This window comes from Oenanthe melanoleuca, chromosome 3 (assembly GCF_029582105.1).
Source record: "Oenanthe melanoleuca isolate GR-GAL-2019-014 chromosome 3, OMel1.0, whole genome shotgun sequence".
NCBI lineage: Eukaryota > Metazoa > Chordata > Aves > Passeriformes > Muscicapidae > Oenanthe > Oenanthe melanoleuca.
Genome location: NC_079336.1, coordinates 62,793,756 through 62,816,334, shown reverse-complemented (window position 1 = coordinate 62,816,334; position 22,579 = coordinate 62,793,756). Strand labels below are relative to the sequence as shown.

Sequence of the window (22,579 nt, the reverse complement as noted above, 5' to 3'; positions counted from 1 at the left end):
GTGGGCAATATAGCTTTAATTTCAACACAAGACAATAAGAAAATATATCTTTCACCTAGGCTTAATCACTGAATAAGGTGTTTCTTGAGCTGGACTCTACTGGATCTGGCTGCAATGGAGTGAACTTGCCTTATATCAGCCTGTATGGGGCTGTGTTTTGCAGCTTTTTGTGTTCACTCTTGTTCTACCTATTGTCTCTCCTTGTCCCCTCGGTACAGAGTGGGGAGGCTGTGTGAGTGGTTCACCACTGGGCAAGGTCAACTCTCCACAGGGGATAACCAGCACATAAATAGTTCTTGCAAAATATTGCAGTGTCACATTTCACAGTAATGCTTAAAAAAATGGTAATCTCTTCTTCTCAGGGAAAAGTTGATCCATAACTCTTCAGTTAGTGTAATCAGTGAGATAACATTTATAATAAGTGTGTGTCCTTTCTTGGCTCTTAAGAGCACCCTGGAATAAAACATTTTCTTAGTATTGAAATAATTTCAGTTGTCCAAAGCACTTTTCCATAATAATTACATTAATTAATCACTTATCTCTAAATCCAAGGTGTAGCAAATCATAATTTCAAGGTGTGTAAGGCTTAATGTAAAACGTTTCTTGTTTTGTTTTATTCTCTTCATTTAGCTGTGACACATATTTAGATCCCTCTCTTCTACTGGGTCTACTCCTAATTAGCAGTGAGCAGAGCTTCTTGCTACATACAAAACTTAAATGCTCTGAGTTAAATCAAGGTTGCAGAAATTAAGGGTAAAGCATCTGTGCTTGCAAGTGTGCTCCACCCCTTCCCTCTTTCTATTAAAATGTACGCTTTTGCCTATTGGTACTCTGAACTACAGTATAGAGAACACCCTTTTCCCTTTATTCTAAGTAACAATGGACTTTAATACCACAAATATCATTAGTAACAGCACAAAGAGAATTGAAATTCAAATATACATTACCATGGAGCAATTCTTTATAGAGATTTACACCTTTAGAATGTATCCCTGACAGCTTTCTACACAAAAATGAGCAAACTGAAGGAATATTTTTTCTGTTTGTAAAATGTATAGGCTTTCTCTCAGGTTCCATGTTTTATAGCCCTCTTTCCTCATATACATATACGGTGTGCTTATATGCATGTATATTTGCCTTGAAATTGTATAATAATTAAACTCAAACTTTTTCCTACAGAATTCAATGGCAAATCTTCAATGGACATTGAAGAAATCAAATTTAAAGTTAATCTTATTCTTATATTAAAATTATCTAGAGGCAAAAAAAGATAATTATGATATAATTGTAATTACTACAAAGCTTTTTTCAAATTCTCTGCCTGTATGAAAATGAAGTTTGCAGGTCAGCTCAGGCATTTAGTTTTTTTCAGTCCAAAGAAAACGTACTTGGTATTGAGTGAGGGCATGATCATACACTGTGTGCTTCGGAGAGGCTTGCGCCTAGTTTTCCAAACTACAAAAATCTGGTGGATTAAATTAAAAACATAAAAAGAACAGCACTGAAGATGAGTCATTTTGCAGTACTTGTGTGCTTTTCCAGAAGGCACTGCCTTCTGAAAACAATGAAAAGCCAACTGAGCTTTTTAGAGACTGTTCTAAGTATCAATATAGATTCTGAGATATAGGCCTAGGAGAGGGAGTTGTAGGAAAGACTAGGAGGCAACAACAGAAAGGTACAGGCTATGATTATTATGGGATGGGATGATGATACCTGGAGTCAGAGGCAGAGTCAGTTAGAAGATTCCTATAGGCTATTTCCTTTTCTAAGGTGCTGATGCAGCAAAAGCAAATAATTCTAAAAAATCCTATCATATGAACAAATTTCCCCCCAAAACAAGGCAGTCCAGTGCCCTTTCATGGTAGCTTCTAGTCATCTCCTGCATGCTGCTGATAGAAAATGAAACCTGCCTACTAAGAAATGAAGCCTAGATAGTGATTATTCTAAATATGATCTATATCTCTTTTTTTTTTAAATTCTGTTTCACAAAACACTGTGTGTTCCAAATTTTAAATTAGTATTTGTTAGAGGCTAGACAATTTAAGATGGCATTCTTGGGAGTTAAAGTTTGAAGAAGTATAAGAAGCCTGGCAACACCAAAAAAGTCAATGGCCTTTTATATCAGAAGTCTTTGTGTGACAGAGACACGGAAATAGTTTTTTTTTCTTTTTTTTGCTTTGTATGTTATTTTCCCGCATGTATTATGATAAAAGAGCTGCCTAAGCTCAAGAATTTAAGCACATACAAATTAGCACTCTAAGATTATTCATTATAAAAGAGAGAGAAAAAAAATCCAGGTGACATTTACCATAGTATAATCCAGTATAGCAAATGAGTAATTAGAGCAAAACAAACAAAATACTTTAAAATAAATCATAGTGTTTTACATGGGTAAATTCAATTAAGTTTCAATGCTCAGTTAGCTGCCTGCTTCCTTTGATCTTCTATTCATAAAATTAGAAAATAATCAGAAATTAGAAAGCCAGCCTAATCAGTTAGCTCAGCACTCCACTTTAAATTAAGGAAGACCACAGCAACTAGCTTTTCCTGTCACTTCAAAACAGCACATCCAAAATCCTGCCCTTTTTCTCCAGTGGGTTACAGCTGGTCTTTATTTAACCCACTCATCAATTTTCACAATCCCTTGATATGCACAGTTCTAAGGCTCTTTGCTTTCCCCCAGACTAACCCACTACAGTCCCTTACGAGGCTTATAAATGTCTACTCTATCTGTACAAAGACTGTCTTTAATGTGAAATAAGCACACCTGGCCTCATCTTGTAAGGCACTGGGCACTATTGTGATGCCACCTACCCCCAGAAACTGTATTGTCTAAGTATGTGGTCAGCTCTTGCCCTCCATAATGCAAGTGCTTAAAGTTAAGATAGCATTCACTTGCCATTTGGGATCAAGCAAGAGCGTTCTGCACATTACAGGATCGTCAAATAGCATCATCACAGCTAAATTCCAGTCAATAGCTCCTATTGACTTCATTAAAGCCAAACCATAGTTCTGAATACAGATGTTTTACCAGAACTTTGAAGACAATTTTATTATTCATATGTCCTTAGGATATGAACTATAAAAAGCAGTTATGTGACTCTGGATATTCCTGGTACCAGTGCATTCCTATTTCTCACTTCACAGACAACAACACATCTATGCCAAAGGTGGAATGCATTATTTCACATCTATTTGGACTCAGTAGAAAAGTCAGGAGAAGATGTGACAACGACAAAAGATTTTACAAACATGGGTATACTCTAAGTTGCCTGGTAAAAGGACATTAAGATGTTCATTGCATGAAGGGATTGTGTTATAACATGTTGGTTGGGATCTGAAGCAACCAGAAAATATTGATGTCAATATTATATGTGTTAAAATTAAAACAGATAATCTGAAATTCAGCACTGAATTAATTTTGAGAAAAACTACTGGGTAAGAATGTTAATTAACCTAGCTATCAAGTTCTTGTTTTCTTTCATAGTGTTTCTTAACTCATTTACATTGCATAGGCTGTCACATGAATTAAATAATTTTAGGTACAAAGAAGTATTCTGATTAGTGAGGCCACTGGAAAATGTCATTGCATCTTTTTAGAAAACCTGTTTTCTTCAGTCACTGGGGCCAACATTTATGTTGGCAAATAAGAGAATAAGTGAAGTATAAATTCCACATGAAAATTGAAATTTCCCCCAAGCAAACAAAACCAGTAGGAACTGAGGCTCTGCAGTCTAACGGCAAAATGAATTACAGGCACCAACTGCTGATGAGAGGACAAATATTGACTTAAAATACTGCATGTAAACTGAAACAGTGGGCTGAATATGACTGATGGGATTGTTTTGTCCTGAGTTTCTCTTCCTCTACAATCAGTATACACAGCACAGGATATTTTGGATGTTCCTAGGCAGCTGAATAAACAAAATATTAAGCTACTCTTTATATAAAATATTTTTCTCACCTCTTTACATTATTAAAACTATTCACAAATTAACAAGATTTAATAATAAAAGAATTTTCAGCTCTTATTATCAGACCACTACCACCTATCAAATTCCAGTCCATACGTTTGCTCTAGATCCAGCTATGCTGTGTCCAGTGAGATGCATTTCAAATAAGACTGTTCTGGAATATCTGCAGCTAATTTTGATTAGACAACATCAAAAGTTTGAACTTTTCTTGGGCATTTATCTCAGTGATTAGTCACCAGCACAAGTAAAAATATTGGTCATTTTTTCTAATTGGAATTTGTTGTCTTACCAGCAATCAGTGCTTGTTTTGCATTTAACCATTAGGATACAGAGCCCTGTAGTTCTCAGTGGCTTTGTTTGCTTGGAGGAAATTAAGCATTTTTGACACATAAAACTGCATCTCCTTTTGAAAAACCAGACAGATTAGGCTGGTTTGAATTCCTGCTATTAAGCACTTTTTTCCAGCCATCAAATAATACAGAATTTTATCCCTATCTCTTTTCAATATTTTAATGTTGATTTTTAAAAGTTGACAACAGAGCTGAAAAAATACCAAAATTAAAAATAATAATCCTTTGATTGAGGTGAAGTTCCCACTTTCTCAAGGATGACATTAGCTTTTGGGTTGGGAATTTTTTTATATATAGTTCCTCTATAATCACAAAGTGTACTAGGACTTCTTTCAAGGACACAATTCTCCTATGTAAGCTGAGCTTGATGGTCACCCTTTACTTGCTGAGATCAGTATGCTGAGTTTAAATTCATGGGACATCTGTTTTTCTGACATTGCACAGTGCTTTTTTAATAAAAATATTCTGTAATACTGATTCAATGCCTGAAAAGAAATCTAAGATACTTGATCTGCACTTTCAATCTGTAACTACCAAGTTTGCGTTTTCATCAGGGAATAAAATCAGGTTTGTTTGAGAAGAGCTATTCTTCATAGCATCACATTGATTTGCTTTAATTTAATTACAATTTTTTTGTCAGCTGAAGTCTCCATCACCATCTTACAATTGTTTTGGGGATTACTGTCTTGCTAGCCAGAGCTGTCTGGCACAGCTCATTTATCTTTTGTGTTTGGATTTTTGGCATAACTCAATATTGTCCATTCTTGGCTGTTCTATAATATATTGAAATCAATATTTGTTGACTCACTCAACTTCACAGCATCAGTTTTGCACATTACTGTCTCAATGACACTTTTACTAGATCCTTATGCTACCCTTTTTCAGGATGCCAATGCTGACGGACAGAACTATGGAAAGGTTAGGGATATACATTCAATATTGTTTATCTCTTTCTGAGTTTGGTGACAAGTCCATAAGGAACTTCTGGAGAACCTTCCTGTTGTAATGTCATTTCCAGGTTGGCACTATGTGGGAAGAGAAGGAATTCTGCCTCTAGGTGACACATACTGGCACCGTGTCACTTAGCATGCCCAGACTGAGCTGTCACATCTTGGTGTCTTGGTCCAACTTGACAGTGTACCAAGAATTTTTTGAGTTGTGCAGGTATCCACCTGAAAGAGGAAGGTTAAGCCTATTTAACAGGAAATGCAATGACACCTGAGAGCCACGATTGTAGTGTCTTCAGGGTGGAAGGGAATAAGAAAGGACTAAGTGACACCCAGTCTGCCAGGGCTGCTGTCAAGGCTGCTGTTTGGCTCATTCTCCCTTCTCAAAACCTTCAAAACTTTTGTTCCAGTGGAGCCGCTGTCCCAGCTCAACACTTTTCTTCCCAAAGCTGATAGCTGTAGATGGGTTTATCCTCCCAGGAAATATGGCCTGGAGAATAGGGTCATCCTCCAAAAGAATGCTGACAGCCTGCTACTGTAACCCTTTCTGAATAGTTCAATAGGAGTGGATTTTTACTTTCCAGTCTCTCAAATAATCCTACAGTTTTCCATAACACATCATTTCTAAACAGTACTACCAACATTCAGTTTCACGTTTGCTGTTTTGGCAAGAGATTGGGATCTACTCTTGTGGGACTTGCAGTTATTGAAATACATTCTCCTTAGGAAGATCACCAATTTCAATATCCAGCACAAACTTCTACATGTCAAATTTCCATTTGCTGAAGCCTTTCCCCAACACCACATGGGTAAGAAAGGCTTATATACAAGCTTCAAAGGTTTTTTCACTTCCTGACAATTCATTGCAGATTTATCTTTTATATTCTACTCCACCTAGGAAAAGGTATTAAATGTTCCATGGAGCCTGGCCAAACATTTTAAGAGAGTAGTTTTGAACACTTATTCAGACTTCCAATAGTTGTCATTTCAGCAATATTAATGTCTGGTTGTTATTGCTGTTTTCAAGGATGAGTTTTGTGTGAATAAATGTCTGGGAAATTACTAGCTTGTACAAACCCACCTGTATCCACAGATGAATAAGGATGAATGTTGCTAGTGAAACAACTGCATTTAAGAAAATGAAGATTTGTTCCTCAGCCATTTTGCAAAGTGAAGCATGTATTAAATTCACTGGGGAACTTGAATGGGAAGAACTAGATTCAGCCTCCTTCTAGTTGGAAGGAAAATGTTATGCATCTGAACCTCCTCTAATATCTATGCAAATCCAACAAACTCAGTTTTGTTTTCACACAATTTTACACTACTTCCACTTAACTATGGCATACCCTAGGTGCGGGATTCACAACCCCTGCAGATTTTTATGGCTTTCTGAGTATTGTCATCTCAACAACCTGAAAAGATAACATCTCATGGCTGTGCTGAGCTCCATTCAGGATCCTCTGGACTCAACAGAGAGCCACCAACTTCAATGAACATTTGATAGGACCCTTATTGCTACACTTGCCCTCTGCACCAGCACGAGACATGATGCTCTCTTCTTTGTCTATCAGAATGAGCAAATGCCCATGTTTAAAATATCACTGTCAAATTTTCAAGAGACTTATAAATCATTGATGACTGTTAACAAAATTCAAATATCCTTTATGAAATTCATTATTTAATAAAAATATTCAAGAGAGATTATGAATGAAAATTGTTTGAACAAAGGACTGTTCTACAGAACAAACAATATGAATTGTCAGTAAAATGAAGTTTTTGATAGACACAAGCCACTTAGGTAGTGGATCAGCAGAAGAGGAAACAGCTTGTGATGCACAATGCCCATGTCACGAAATGCTATTAAGACACTCTGGCTCTGTAGGTAGTAGTGCCAGACTGTAGGCGAGATAATGGGAAATAAAGGCAGATCTTACATACTGTGTATTGCTTTCTTTTTCATGTGTTTCATGTGTTACTCATTTGCTCATTGAGCTCACAAAGGAAGAAGCAACTCTGGATTTAGTCTTAAGCCATATACAAAGTGTTAAGACCTAACTATCCAAAAAGGTAGTCTGCAATTGTGACTATACTTTATTGATATTTGGACAGAAAAGAGCTGCATGTGAAATGAAAAATCAGTAAAATTAATGTTTAATTCAAAGCAAAATTAATTATACCAAGATGAGAAAGCTAATTTTGAGACATTAGAATGAGTAGCCAAAAGAGTGAAATACTAAAAAATCACATGAATAGCAGTCAGGAATATGTGAAAGGCTGAGAGCCAAAGTTCCAAAAGATTCAAAAAAGCTAGCATGATGAAGAAAAACAGTAAATTTTGTAATGCTATTAAAATAAACAAAACTAAATAAAATTAAAACAAATACTTTGAAAAGTCTAAGTTGTGTGCTAATGAGGGAAAGAAAACAGAGTATACCTTGACAATTGAAATACAAAACCACAAAAAAAAACCGCCAAGATGAAACAATTCTGAGACATAAAGGCATAGAATCTAATAACCCACCATTCTCCAAATAGTCAAGAAATGGGAAACTAGCCTGATATTCAATGATAACCAATTATATAAAGAGAGCACTCAGGGAAGATAAAACCACAACAGAAAAGTTAAATTAATTCTCCCAGTCTGCACTGCCTGTGAAGGCAGATAGGACAGATCTCACACAAAGGTCATTTTTTATGTAGTATAGAAACGAACCATTGTCTTGGAGTGTCAATTGAATGTGTTTTAGAACAAATCCAAATTCATAAGATGGACTTCAACGAATTTCCAATACCAGCTAATTTTTATTGTGGCACATTAACACCAGTTACAGGAGCCTTAGCACAAAAACAAGCAGTAAAGTAGAAAAAGAAGTTTTAGATTTTCATGTATCAGTTTTCATTTTTAACTGAATTTATGGAGAGTAGAGATGCATAGAGGGTAATCCAGTGAACAACAGAAATGATATTTTTGCAGACTTCAGATATTTTTCACAAAGCTAATTGGCAGGAACAACAACAAAACTGCATTATGGTAAAAATAAATAAATATGCTGTCTCAGGGAAAAACTAACATAACTTTTCAGAAAAAAACCCCACATATCTCAGAAGCTAATTAGACTTCTTTTTTGGAGCAGGTAACCATATGAGTAATGCAATCACTATAGAGCACTTAGGATTTAAGAAAGCTTTTGATGAGGTCTCTTATTAAAGTCTCTGACAGAAATAGAGGTAATACAGGATATAACAGAAGGTCATGGATTAGTAATTGGCTAACAGATAGGAACCAAAGTGCAAGAAATAAAATCTGTGTTAATAAATTAAGGGTAACACACATGAAGATAACCCTGTTGTAATGGCCTCTGAAGTAAGCCTTACCATTTAAGAACAAGGTTTGATGGTAATTTTAAGGCATTTTCTGACAACATCCATTCAGTGCATGGTGGCAATTATAAAATTAATGGACTACTGTTTATCAGGAAAGGTCTGAGAGCAATACTGAAACTGTTACCTCACAAGGGAGTTTAACCGTGGTGTATCCCCACCCTGAATACTGAATACAGCTCTGCTTGCCCACATCTCATGCTGGAATTAGAAGTACAGAATAATGAACAGGATTAGCGAATGAAGAATAGTTTTGTGAACTTCTGAATGCAATGCAGCTATCAAAGAATAGTTTAACAGGAAACATTTGTTCACACAAGATACAATTAATCTATAAGATTGAGGAAGAACTTCTTTACCGTGAGTGTTACTGAGCACTGGAACAGGCTGACCAGAGAGATTGTGGAATCTCCTTTCCAGGAGATATTCAAAAGCCATGTGGACAAAATCCTGAGTAACATGCTTTAGTGGACCCTGCTTGAGCGTGGAGGCTGGATTAAATGATTTCCAGTGGTCTGTTCCAACCTTAACCATTCTGTGATACTCTAGAGACTAAAGTACAAATGATACAAAATGGAATTGGACAAACTTCTAAAGGAAACCTTCATTGGTGGTTTGTAGCCCTAGGACTTGGGAACTTGTTACAGACTGGAGCTGCTTTGTCCTGCTCTTGTTTCTTTTCATATTCAGCCTCTCTTTAACAGCCAGCTTTCTGTTGGCAAACCAGATTTATAAATTGCTCTTTAAGATGTGCATTAATTAGTAGTAACAGTAATAATAATAGTGATAACAGTGTTTGAGGAAACACTTGAAAAATTAGACTGCAGACCTGAGCTGGTTGCCCGCAGGATGGCATTTGTCCTTTGCACACCTCTCTCCAACCATCTCTAATGATAACCCTTAGCATTCCTTAGACACCCACGAGTGAAAGGACAGCTTGTTCAGGTGCAATCATGTCCAGTCAGTTCCTGGCCCTCCAGTTCAGACTGCAGGCACAAGTATTAATTACTGCCATCTGCAACAGTGGCTTATGCAGCAAGCACTCCTGCCACCCAGAAGGTAAACTGAAATCCCTGTATTGCTCCACGTGGGTCAGGGAGCCCCAGTTAGCAATGACTTTGATCAGCATTTTTCTGGGCTGCATGTAGCAGGTGCAATGCTTCTGGTCTCTCACTACAGTCACCAGCTCAATAATGTATCAGGCTCCTAAAGAATCTTTCTCAGTGGGTGACACTACCTCTGTTGTATGATTTAACTCCACATAGCTTTTTGTTTTCTGTTTGAGAAACCTCAGTGCAAGCACCTCCATGTCACGAGCTATAGGTTCAAAGGTATATTTTCACATAGCTTCTTGAGAAAGCTGAGGTCATTTAACATTTTTAAAAGTCTTCAGTGAGACAAGAAACCTGCAAGAGTTAACAAGGATTGTAGGACATAAAAATCTGATAGCAAGGACATAATGTAGAAAAAAATAAAGCACAAATGAATGCATTGTGCTGACTGATAAATATGAACTCTAGCAGTATTGCTGAGAAGGCAGGCACAGGAGTTCGATGAACCTTTTGAGCTGACATAACTCATGCAGCTGCCAGTTGTGTAGTTGAAAAGCTATCCTGTTTGTGAATTTAGGAGTAATGCAAGGCAATATATTTTCAAGAAGGAATTTCACTTGGTCTCCACAATGTTTGTCACCAACTATATTTTTTCCAATGTTAATCTATGTAAATTATTCTCCCAGCACCTTCTAATTAATACAATTAATGCATCCAATATAGGGATACTGGTTTTGAAACTAATTTCTGTTTTCCTTGGGACATATGCCTTTTCTTCTTTTTCTGTCACAAAGCCTCTGAAGGTGGTTAGTGAAGCAAGGTAAACAGAAAAATGGAGATTGAAAAATTTATCAACACACATCTCAGCACAATCCATGCCACCACATGAACTTAAACTTTAAGACATTTTTGTAATTGTTGCTGTGTATATAAACATTTGCATGCTCTAAAATTTCAAACATTTGAACTGGAATTCCTTATCTCTGTTGCTTGACAATAATTTTATCAAAAAGTATTAATCATTGAGTGACACCATAGAATTAGTAGAATGTCATTAGAAACACCTTCTGAGAATTAAGCACAATTTTTATGAAAATCTTTCCTTTGAGCTATTTGATCAATATAGCCCCACTTATCTTTAAAAATAAGTGTTATCTTCTAGCATATCTAAAGCTACTTTAGTTAGTTCTACTGAATGAACTTATTTCTTGTGAAATTTGCAATAAAGTGCAGGACTCTCTCCTTTCCATCCTCTTTCCAACACAGAGAACCATATTTATGAGTTTCCTGTATGACGGATAGTGTGCAGCAGTCAGGTTACCAAAAATCATTGTGAAGATAATATACTTACCATCTACTTTGATCTGAAAGTCTTTACAGTTGTGCCATCTGCTTCATCATAGTTCATTTTAAGCCTTATACTCAAGAAAAAGGAACAGCCTGGCAATACAAATCTGACAAAATTTAATCAAGAGCAGAAACATCTCACTGTTCTCTAAAATTAATTTCTAAACTGTCCAAATTTGGTGCAATTATCTTAATCATTCCATTTCCAAAGTTGCTTCTGCAAAGTCTGCATGTTAATCTGTTGGAATGGAAATATTTTTTATAAAGGGGTATTTGTACAATAAAGTGTCAGCATGGTCCATGAATTGCAAACAGCATTCAGATGAATGCTCACACAGATTTTATAAGGCTAACAAGTAGGCAATGATTGAAATGAAGTCCAGGTACAGGCTAAGTATTTCTATTTGCTTATTCAGAAGTGAGGTACTTAGAGGATGAGGTGATAAAAGGACTACTTACACCATCATCTCTCCTGCTCCATGAACAAGAGGAACAGCTAAAAGTGAGGGATTTAGTGGAGAGTTCATGCTGATCACTAGCCAGGTTGAAGGTGTCTTGTGGGTTTTGGAAGTCAGTGTAACCTACAGCCATGTCATAACCACTCTGCATTTACTGGTGGCACCTGCAGAAATTCATTAATTTCTCTGCCTTCAGCATGAAGGTAGCACAGCAGTGGTGCTCACTATCTCTTGCCTCATTCTGGAGGCAGCCCAGGAGCTCTTCCCCAGGAAAGGAAGAAAGTGTCCCCTGAAATTCTTCACAGTGTTACCAAATCACCAGTGTCTGCCTGGTCTAAGATGAGAATAATACCTTCCTCTGAGGTTATCTTGCTAAAGACCAGAATATCTCATTTGGAAGGTTACCCTTGGCAAGTGCCTCTCCTTCTGCAGTTATCACACTAAGGTTTGTACCCAATTTAACCCATGTGCTTTTTGATGCCTTTAATTCCTGTAGGAAGCTTTGGCTCAAAGGTAAGTGTTCACTTATGTGCATTTCAAGATAAGAATGACTTTCAAGCCTAAAATCTGAGATAAAGAACATGCCAAGAACTCCAACACTGAATTATCTTTAAAAAAACTTTAAAAAATAATAGCCTTGAAAGTGCTTTGCAACTATGGTCATACAGCCTTACACTGACAAACGACTGTTGCCCATTCTGGGGAAAAATTGACTCTCATGATGGGCAACAATGCTTAGTTGTTGATGAGATGAGATACATAATAAAATAATTAAACCCCTTTTTTTCTTCTGTAATGTGGAGTTTCATATGTAAATTTTAATCTAAAAGGAGTGAAGTGGACCTTTGAAAACAGATTTTATTCACTAACTGAGAAGTTTTTACCCAGGTAATGTTTATACTTTTTAATAAACCACTGTGCAAAAAACCCCAACAGGTCTGGCACATCTCCATGCAGCTTCATGCTCCAGAGTGTAGAGACTGAGTTTAGCTAAAAGTCATCATCACTAATTAATTATCATATTGGCACATGAAGGATAAATTTCCATGCCAAATGCAAACTACTTAAGGACATCATCCTGTCTGGATGAGCTCTTCATTTTCATTCTTCTGGCATGTGTAAGCTTCATGTTAAGAAACTTGGGCAACAAATTGTGTGGTATTTATTTCTAATTGTCATTAATGTTATAATTGTGTACCCAGGTATTGGTTTGGGCATTCAGCCAACTTCAGTTAGGCTGCAGGAGCCACGGAAGGGTCAGCAGAGGATGGCTCAGGCTGGTTCAGGCTCATCTCTCTGGGCAGTTTCCATGACCCTGAGGAGTGTGGCTCGCTGACACAGGCGGTCAGCTCAGTGGTCTCACTGCATCCCCTTGTGGCTGGGCGCCTACAAGAGCTGAGCATTGTCCATCCTCATGAGAACCAGAGGTCAGGTAGGAAACAGCTTTGCTGCTCTGGAAAGGGGGCCAAACTGGATCTGGGCAATTGGAAGGGCAAGGAATTAACTGCTTCAACTGTGCATTTCCTAGAAATGTGCCTCTTCCTCACAGTCCCTGCTGAAGAGATTCCCCAATCAGTGATACCCTAGAATTCCTCCCTGCATGTTTTGCAGCCCACCATAAAGACAGTGTAGAGGCCCATGAGTAATTGTGGAGGAGGAATGTTTCTGACTACACTTTACCCCCATATTTCCAAACATAATATGGATGGAGCAGCTCTGCTCATGCAGATATTATTCAGAGTGGCTTTGTGTTGTCTGGGAAGAATGATTTCACCCTTAACAATACAGTGAATGCATGGGATTTGAAACAACAGAAATGCAACCATTTACACTGATTTTCATGAATACTAATTTCACCTTAAATAGAAGGGAAAAAAAAGTCTTTGGAATCTACCCAACAGCAATTGGGTGAGGGTCAATAACTTGTCTTTCTCGAAAGAAATGCAAAAATTGAAGCTTGTTACATAATTTCAGTGACATTTTTTGCTTGAATTTAACAATAAATGAATGGCAGACACAGAGTGATAATAAAAAAAAGCAAATACGAATCTCAAACTTCATGATCTGTAAAATTGTTGTGACCTTTTCTAAGTGGAGTGCTGCCCTGTGAACTACCACTATTTTCAGAAGTATCACTTCAGAAGTCTAAAAATATCTTACAACAATTATTTTTCATCAGTCAGTAACACTCATAAAAATAGGTATCTAATTAAAATTTTTCATAAGCAATGACTGAAGCTGCTGCTTACAATGAACTTTTTTTTTTTTTTAATGAACCTTTAGAGAGTGTTGTCTTTTCCAAACGAGATAAGGTCCACTAATGTTAACAGGAGTGGGACAGAGAGGCAGCCAGTCCCTTGAGGCAGCTCATCAGGCACAGCAGAGCACCACAGAGTGCCTTGAAGGGAGAGACGACTATTTAGATCAACAAAGAATTTACCCCTTTTATGTTTGTCATCCTGGCCTTCCACAGGATATAATATCTGTCAACAATAGAGAATCTTAATAGCTCATGTTGGAGTCTTGCTAGCAGCTCATTTTCTCATCTGAACAGGGCATAAATGAACTGCAAATGTCAGGTCATTTCTTTATGCTCTCACTAGTCCCCTAGCCCCCTCAAACTGCAGCACTTTCTGATTTTGGTGTCCAGATCAATCCAGTTGCCTTCTAAATGTTGTAAATATGGAAGTCTACCTGGGGATAATTTTATTTTTTTTCATCACAATATATCTTACCTCATTTTACTTAGTCATTTCTGTGAGAATGAAAGGTGTGGAGTCAGCTCAGTAAACACAGGGAATCATAAATCATAAATCCATACAACAGATACACTCGGATAAACAGAACAGTTGCAAAGTTAGAGCAATAACGTGGTCAGATTTGCAATTTTATACTCAAAAATCCCATTTTGAGGACCACAACTGGACTGCAGAAACATCACAATCACATATCACAAGAGTTTATTTTCTATCAAATGCAGTTACTGCTGCAATTTATGTTGGTCCACCTAGCCTGGCTATAAACCAATGTCTCGTCTTTAAAACAACCTTACTGTTGCTATTTTCCTTTTGATGTTAAAAACTAAGAAGACCTGTTGACTATGAACAGGTTGTGCAGTGCGATGGCTTTGACTATTGCTCAAGCTGCATGCAAGCTGCAAGAGCCCCTGCCTGCCCTTTCCCACGGCACCTGGCTTTGCAGTGGCTACCTGGACAAGGGAGGGATTTTCGGCTTTCTTCCCTCCCTGTTCGCAGGCCCAGGCAATCAGTTCACACTCAGCAAAGCCAGCAGCTAATCCTGGAGCTCCTGCCGAGCCCCGATTCCGTTTAGTCAAACTCCCCGCGATAGCAGCGACCGAGCGCATCAGCCCGACGGACCTGCCCCAGCCCAGCCGGAGGGGAGAGGCTGCCCGCCCCAGATCCAGCTGCTCACATCTGTTAACTTTTATTCACGACCCCTCGAACCACTCTGTGTGGGAATGGGCTCAGGGCCGGGGCCGCCGGGAGACACCCGATGTGTTGCGGGCGCTCCTGCGCCGCCGAGCCCCGCTCTCTGCCCGCACCGGGGCCGCTCCGCCCCGTCGGGCACCCCCGGGTCCCCCGCTTCTCCCCGGGCCGGCCCGGGGAGGCGGGGGCTGCCCCATCCGTACCCACCTTCCGTGTGCACGGCCGAGACGTAGGTCCAGTTGTAACGCTTGACGATGTCAAGCATGGCCCTGGCTTGCAGCGTGTCGGAGGGGACCACCCTGAGGAAGTACTTGTACAGCGTTTTGTCGCTCAGGTCGATGCTAGTGGCGGAGTAAGCGATCTGGGGGATGTCGAAGAGCTGGAGCAGATTTTGGACTTGGATAGCAACTGAGCTGGAGCCGGGGCCGATGACCCCCGCGATGGGTTTTTTCACTCTGCTCTGGGGCTGGGTCTGCGAGTCGGAAATGCAGCGGGTGCCTCCGTCTTTGTCGTCCCTGATGGAGATGAGAGAGTCCCGTATGAACTCTATGCTCTGCTCCAGGGCTACGGAGGAGTGCCAGCAGGAGTCTCGGATCTCGCTGCCCAGGGTGATGTTAGGCAGCAGGACCGGGTCTGCGTTAATTTTATCCAAAGTGTGAAACATGGCTTCGACTCTCTGGATGCCGTATTGCTCCCGGATTTCCCCGCACTTCCTCTCGGGCACTTTCTCGGCTGGCGGCTGGTGATGGACAGAGAAGAGGGCTCCGATGATGACATCCCCGTCCATCCGAGCCACCGACCTCTGTGAGGAGGCTGCAGAGAGAAGAACCTTCCGACCACCACTCTTGGGCAGCACGTCTATCTCCAGGAGCAGAGCAGGGAAAAAGACCAGCAGCACACCAAGCATTTTGTTGCACGATGTCATCCAGACCCAGGTTACGAATTTCATGGGCTCCCCTTGCCTGCACATGGTTTAAGGACATGTAGGAAATGGCATCTGCTTCTCCCCGACGACGGCCAGGTTGCTCCAAATACCATCACAGCGAAGCCTCACAGCATCACTCTCGAAGGTGCCAAGACAGCCGTCATCCTAGTGGCTTTTAACCTGGTAGCATAGAAAGAGGGGATAAAACGGGCTAACCAGGAAGTTGATGTCAAACCTGAGCTCGATAAAGCAACCCCGCACGGTTAGAGACGACGGCTCTCTTAAAAGCCCAAGGCAATTTGCTTCGATAAGCCTCTCAACGAGAAGTTTCAAGAGGGATTAAATCATGTATTTATTTGCCTTGATACACGATCAGGCATACTCACATATGTTGAGTTTCTACAATCCCTTTTGCGCCTGCTTTTCAAGCCAAGGCGGCTACTTCCCGCACCTCCAGCCAGCACACACACCCCTCTGCCCCCGGGAAGTTTTAAAAGTTTCAGGAGGTAGGCAGCTCGTCGGAGACGAGCCCTAGCCCGGCCCCAGCGGCCCCAGTCCTGAAAGCAGAGTGACAAGCGCTTCTTCCTTTCCGTTCTGATTACCTGTCTCTCAGTTTAGACATTTCCTTTCTCCATCCATAACGTGAGAAAAAGGAGAAAGCGAGCAGTCTGCCCTGCCAGCCACGGGAAATGTCATTTAAAGGTCAGCGAAGAGAGGAAGACTAAAGCACTCTACAGTTTAGATTAACTTTTGCATGTGTAGGGGGCAAAACTGTAATTCAGTCAGGGACAGACACATGAAAGCAGGGGAAAATACATATTAGTTACTAAGGCAACCGCGGGCAAAGCCCCGATGTGCCTTACCGGCACGCCTGCCGTGCAGACAGGCTTGGGGCGGGGAGCGGCGGCGAGCCCGGCGGCAGGGCTTGGAACGCCGCGCCGGGAGGGAAGCTGCCCCGCGGCCGGGAGCGGGTCCCTGTTGCACGCCGAGCCGTCAGCACCCGAGACAGCGCCCGGCAGCCGCGGCAGCAGCCGGACCGCGGGCTCAGCCCCGCTGCGCCCCGTCCGCTGTCTCCGGTCCCGCTGTCCCGACACCCCGCCGCCTCGGCGCTCCGGTGTCCCGCTGTCCCGCTGTCCCGCTGTCCCGCTGTCCCGCTGTCCCGCTGTCCCGGCCCTGCCACCGCCGGCTGGGCCGCCCGCCAGCACTGCGGGGCGCTTCCCCAAAACTTCTGCCCCCCGCCAGGCGCTGCTGCCGCGCTGCCCCCGGATGCACAGCGCCGTGTCTCACACACACTCGCACTGCTCGCACACCACACTCACACCCGCACACGCTCCCGGGCCCGCAGCCCCGCGGCACGCACCGCCCCGGGCTGCCGCCGCTCCGTCCCTCGCCGCCGGCGGGCAGGGCTGCGGGGCCGGCGGGGCTGCGTGTGCGCCGAGCGGGGCTGGGGCTGGAGACGGTCCCGGGGAAGGCGGCGCTCCGAGGGGAGCTGCTCCTGGCAGCGCGTCCGCAGCGCAGGCGGGCAGAGCCGCCCGCAGCACTCCCGCAGCCCCGGGGCCATCCGCCCGCCCTGGCCGCCCCGCGGGCCGAGCGGGGCCGAGCCGCGCCGTGCCTCGGAGCGTCACCCCCGACACGTACCTGGCCGGGCGAGGCAGCGGCTCCCTGCCTGCTGCGAGCGGGCATTGGCGGCTCTCCGGCCGCCCCGAGCTGGCGCGCTGGCGGCGGGGCGACGGCTGTGGGCTGGGCGCGGGTGCCCTCTGTCTTCAGCACCGCTCCACCGCAAGGAAAAAAACAGGTCATCCCGGGCTCGTCCATTATCTCATACAGAAGGATCAGTCATTTTCTCCCCCTCCTTAATTTTTTTTTTCGGCTATTGTCTTGTAAACGAGTAAGGAAACATCACCCGGAGTACGCTGCGGCTGCAGGGGAGGTGTTGGCTCTCACCTCCCGTGGGTCTTAATTCATTCTCTTCCTGCCTCTATAAGCAAGAGCGAGAGTTAAAGCAAGAGGCTGCTGCTAGGAGGGGACCGAGACCACGCTCGGGAGACCCGAGACAATGAAATGTGCCGCTCTGCCTCACGGGCAGGGCTTCGCTATTATAATAAATATTTATATTTGGGGGGGAAAAAAGCGAAACAGAAAAGACACACTGCAACAAGATAAATCACCTGTAAAGATAAAGGCATAAAAGGCATTGAGATTGCAGTTTTCAGGTCAAGATGAACCTAAATGAAGCACGTGAGAGGCATGCCAGATTAAAATAATACCAGATTGAATAATCATAATTCAGACGACCTGCTTGCATCCCTAACACAGGTCTCGGGTGTTTTACTTGGCTGTATGAAAGTTAAAGTTAGATTACCTCCCCGCTGGGAACTCTATAGATATTTGCCCTACTTTTGAAAGAAAGAGGCAAGGACAAACATTTAACTATTGCTCATTCAGAGATGGGTTTGCAGTGAGTGCTGCCTCAGGGGTGTCTTCTCCTTGTGTCAATATCTGAGCTGTTTTTATTGTCACACAGATAATTATTTGTCTGCACTGTGTTTATCCATGAGCTGGGTTTATCACGCAGGACCCAGCCCAGGGGTTGCTGGTGCCTCTTTCCCTGCAAATAATGTTTCCCTATAAAGGAACCAGGGTCAGAGGGGCTGCCTGTCCTCTGCCTGTGGGCATGAAGCTTCCCTAAGGCCAGCCTAGGGCAGTTCTGCCAGGGCCAGATCTGGAGAGACATTCAGATATGCACAAAAGGAGGAACAAATTCCCCTTCACCCACGTTTCAATGATTAAACTTCAGTTTTGACACAACGAGCCCACAGCACATCAGCAAATGATTCCAATGGTCAAGTTTCAGCTTGCTTCTCTGGCTTTGGCAGCAGAAACATTTGAAAATGCTCCCATTGGTTCTTCCCAGCATGTAGCACCCTGTAGCCTTCACCCCCTCTAACCTGGCCCTCACAAAGACAGCAGGTCTCTATGCTGAGGTTCATGCAGAGCTGTCACACAGAGCTGTTCTCCCCCAGTGATGGTGTGACTTTTGCTGAGACTGGAAAGCAGGTCACTGGGTCCTGATGCCCAGCCATGGATGCAAATGCTGCCTCTCCCACCCCTGCAGCAGCAGGTGGAAATGAGCAGAAGTCTGGGGTTCATATGAAGACACCTGGAATATCTTTAGGAAAGGCAAAGGAAAGACAGCACTGGGACTGGAGTGGTTTTGATCTTCCCTGACTATCACGGGGGAAGCAAAGGCTTTCCCCACCAGGAAGACAGCACTAGCACTGCTGTCTTTGTCCCAGAAAGAGGCCAGAATCATCCCATTGCCTTTTGCCCCTAACTCCTACACATCCTGGTCCTTCTGTGGCCCACAGATCTAATATTCATCCCCTCAGAAACAGCCCATGTGCCCAGTCCTACCACCTTCACAAACTTCTTAGTATATGAAAGAAAACAATATCATACCCTTTCTCATCTGGTAAGCATCCTTGAGGCAGAACATGGGACTGCATTTTTTTCAGAGATATGAGCTGCCATCAAGCAGGGAATCAGGGCAAAACCAGAGTAAGGCTGGTTTTCCAAGGGAAATTGCCTGCTGTTGAATGTTTTCTTCTCTGTGAAATGAAGGACAAGTGCATAATTTTCATATTCCCATGTTACACAATTTAAAAATCACTTGGAGGTTGATTGAAATATTCTGTTTTGATGGCATCCAAAGTGTTCTGCTCTGTTTTCTTTTTAAACATTTTATACAATGCAGAACAGTTTTTGCTTCAGATCAAATCAATAATTAACATAAAATGGATGTTCCAGCATTTCTTCCAAAAACCTATTTTTTTTTCCACTTCTATTTCATCAGAATTCTCTCCATCTATAGGAAATTTTATACTGGAAAAGTTCTGTTCAGCTCTTATGAGAAAGTCCAGTGTATTGTAGAAAATGGTTTGAAAGGAGGTTTGTTTGGAGTAGCAATGGCTGAAGCCTGGAAAACCATTTTGTTGAAATCCCACTTTTGGTTTCCCTAACATGGCTACTCCCTCCTCTACTTCCTACCAAGAGACACAAGTCAGATTGTCTGTCTAGCTGTACAGACTCTCCAACTAAGTTATTAGGGAGATTTAAAGCTGTTCTGCAAGGATCAATCTGCTAAAGTTATACAAATTTAGTCTGCCTTGGAAACAAATAGAAAGCTCATGTGTTCCTGGCTGAAGAAAGTTGAAACATATACCAGCTATCTGATAAATTATCTCCAGTTCTTTTTATTCTGCTCACTCAGCAGCTTTCCTTCCATGATTTAGCAATGTTGCCTGCTATATATAAACAGTGTGCGTGCAAGACATGCATAGGTAGCCCATGGTTTTAGATACTGAATTGTTTGCTTGTGAACAAAGAATTAGAATCATCATCCAGCAGGCTTGTTTAGATAAAACAGGTATCTAATCTTACAAATATATTCAATATATTTTCTCCTTTTCTCTTAGCAAAGTAAACATTTCTCATAGGTTTTTGTTTAAAACATGTGCCAGCTACAGCATTGTTTTCACCTCCTTTCTTCTAATTAGGCTTTCAGATTGCCCTATCTGCAAGAAATAAAGCAATAGCATTTTTAAGTTTTGATTGCTTACACTTACTTGATGCAAGTGCTAAGAAATGAACATAAATGGATCGATGTCTATATGATCGATGTATATATGGAACTTAAGGTCTGATTGCTCAGCTGTTCCTTGTACTAGTAGATCCATTAAAATTATATGGGATTAACTCATGAAATTTAGGACTCACTTCTGAGATAGTTAGAAACTCACAATATCTTCTACACAAATCTGTGATTATATGGGGTTACTCCCTTTTTTTTTTTTTTTTTTTTTTTTTTTGACAGGAATAGACAGCCCTCGAATCAAAGGATTCCCAGATATTTGAAAGCTAACATTGGTAGTCATCCAACATCCTCTTGCCCACTGTCTCAAGCCACACTATTGTCAGTATATTTTACAGATTTAGGTGATTTTACATTCTTTTAAAAAAGTTCCTCCTCTGGGGCTTTCTCAGCAGGAAAGCATCTGCCTGGTTATGATTTCAGATGTCTTTCAAACAAATGTGAGATCCAAATCAATGCAAAATTCAGTATTCAGGGATGTCTTCTAAATTTTTTACACCATCTGAGGATTATAGACTCCATGAAGTGATAAATAAAGCAGATTTATTCAGACGTTCAGCAGTTTTCATCTCTGGCTAGCAAAGCTGTTAATAAGCTAAGAGTAATTTTTTTCTACATTTAAAGACTAAGTAACTGATTGCTTTTATAACTCAATATTAAAAAAACTTTCAGCAGAAGTGCTTCATGCCAGCTGCTGAGGAGAGAGACCATAAGAATGTGGTCCAGAAGACAAACTCCCTGATCTCTCCTCAGTCGAAACTCATCTCCCAAATGGTTCCCCTGCCACAAGCCTGTGCCCTCCAAGCACTGGAATGTAATAGTCAGAAGCAGCTGGTTTCCTTTCCTTACAGAGAGGCCACGTCTCAAATCTTGAAGGTTTCCTGGGCATCTGCTCTTGTGAAACCCAATGAGAAATTTTGGTCTCATGGCAATGGGGATGCTCCCAAATAGTGAACGAGAAGTCAGCTGAATGTCTTCTCTGCTGAACAACATGACTGTTCAGTCCTGGATAATGTTTAAAATCATTCCTGGATTTATTTTCTAACTGCAAAAATGTACTTAGGGTGCCCCCTAGGCCAAAATGCTACACAATGTTTACAACATCCTCTCACATCAGTTATATTCAGTTTGATTAATTTTGATACAACTCCCTTGCCATGAAATCCCTCGATTTCACTGAAATTATCCCCTAAGAAACAACATGAGTAAATAGATAAATCTCTGCTGGGACTTGCATACCAACAAGCTTACACTACATCAGGCCAAAAAGAAAAGTGCATTTCAAAGTCAGAGGTCCACAGTTCCGGAGCTTCAGCCTCTCAGTTTAAAATCCACAGACTTCTAATTTAATTTGGAAATGTCAGTCTGAATCATTCTGGCTGAACTCACCAGACAGGGACTTATATAAGTGTGAAAGGAGAGACACTACTTTGGATATATGGGATTTAATACAGATTAACAAGACAGGTCTACTTAATTAGATTGTAACTAACAGGACAAGGAATTTAACAAGAAGTCACCATCCCTTATGGAGACAGATTTGGTACTCTGTGGGAAATACGGCAGCTGAAGCATCAGCTAGCCAAATTTTCCAGTGATTTTCAAGGACAGCTCCATGTAAGTCATCTGCAGGAATTCAGCCTGGTCCCAGTGAAAACTGGTAACACCTACATATGGAAAGGAAGTCCTTGCTGTGTATGTGAAGAAAAAGTGCTCCTGCTCTCTCCTGCCATCTTGGCTCTCAGGCTGCAGCTGAGGATAAGAAAGACATCATGCTGCAGATTGCAGTTACAGAAGGAACCAGGAACTTGTCAAGATCCAAAGTTTACTCAAACTGCACAATGTAACAATACATCTCTGCACTGCTCTGAGAGAAACTGGGTGCAGGTAGCAATTCCTGAAATTTTCCCCATGACTACAGTAGCACTGAAGAAAACAGCTCTGTGTTTACTGGCTGCTATTCGTGTCCTTCATTTCTCCACACAGAACCCTTACAGATATTTTGTAAAACAGAAAGAAGGAAAAAAATATTAAAAATCACAAATATC

The 22,579-nt window shown here is 41.5% G+C and overlaps 1 protein-coding gene across 2 annotated transcripts in view; it reads right to left on the bottom strand.

Annotated features, from left to right (window-relative positions):
- GRM1 (glutamate metabotropic receptor 1) overlaps positions 1 to 17,611 on the bottom strand; it is a 179,675-nt gene extending 162,064 nt beyond the window's left edge. The window contains exons 1-2 of one of the 2 annotated variants that reach the window (XM_056488619.1): positions 17,519 to 17,611; positions 15,163 to 16,060 (exon numbers count right to left, since the gene is read on the bottom strand). In XM_056488619.1, the coding sequence (XP_056344594.1) occupies positions 15,163 to 15,925 (763 nt within the window). In that variant the 5' untranslated portion in view covers positions 15,926 to 16,060; positions 17,519 to 17,611. The remainder of the gene's footprint in view (positions 1 to 15,162; positions 16,061 to 17,518) is intronic. The other variant, XM_056488620.1, reaches the window with a different exon arrangement.
- Positions 17,612 to 22,579: the final 4,968 nt, after the last annotated feature.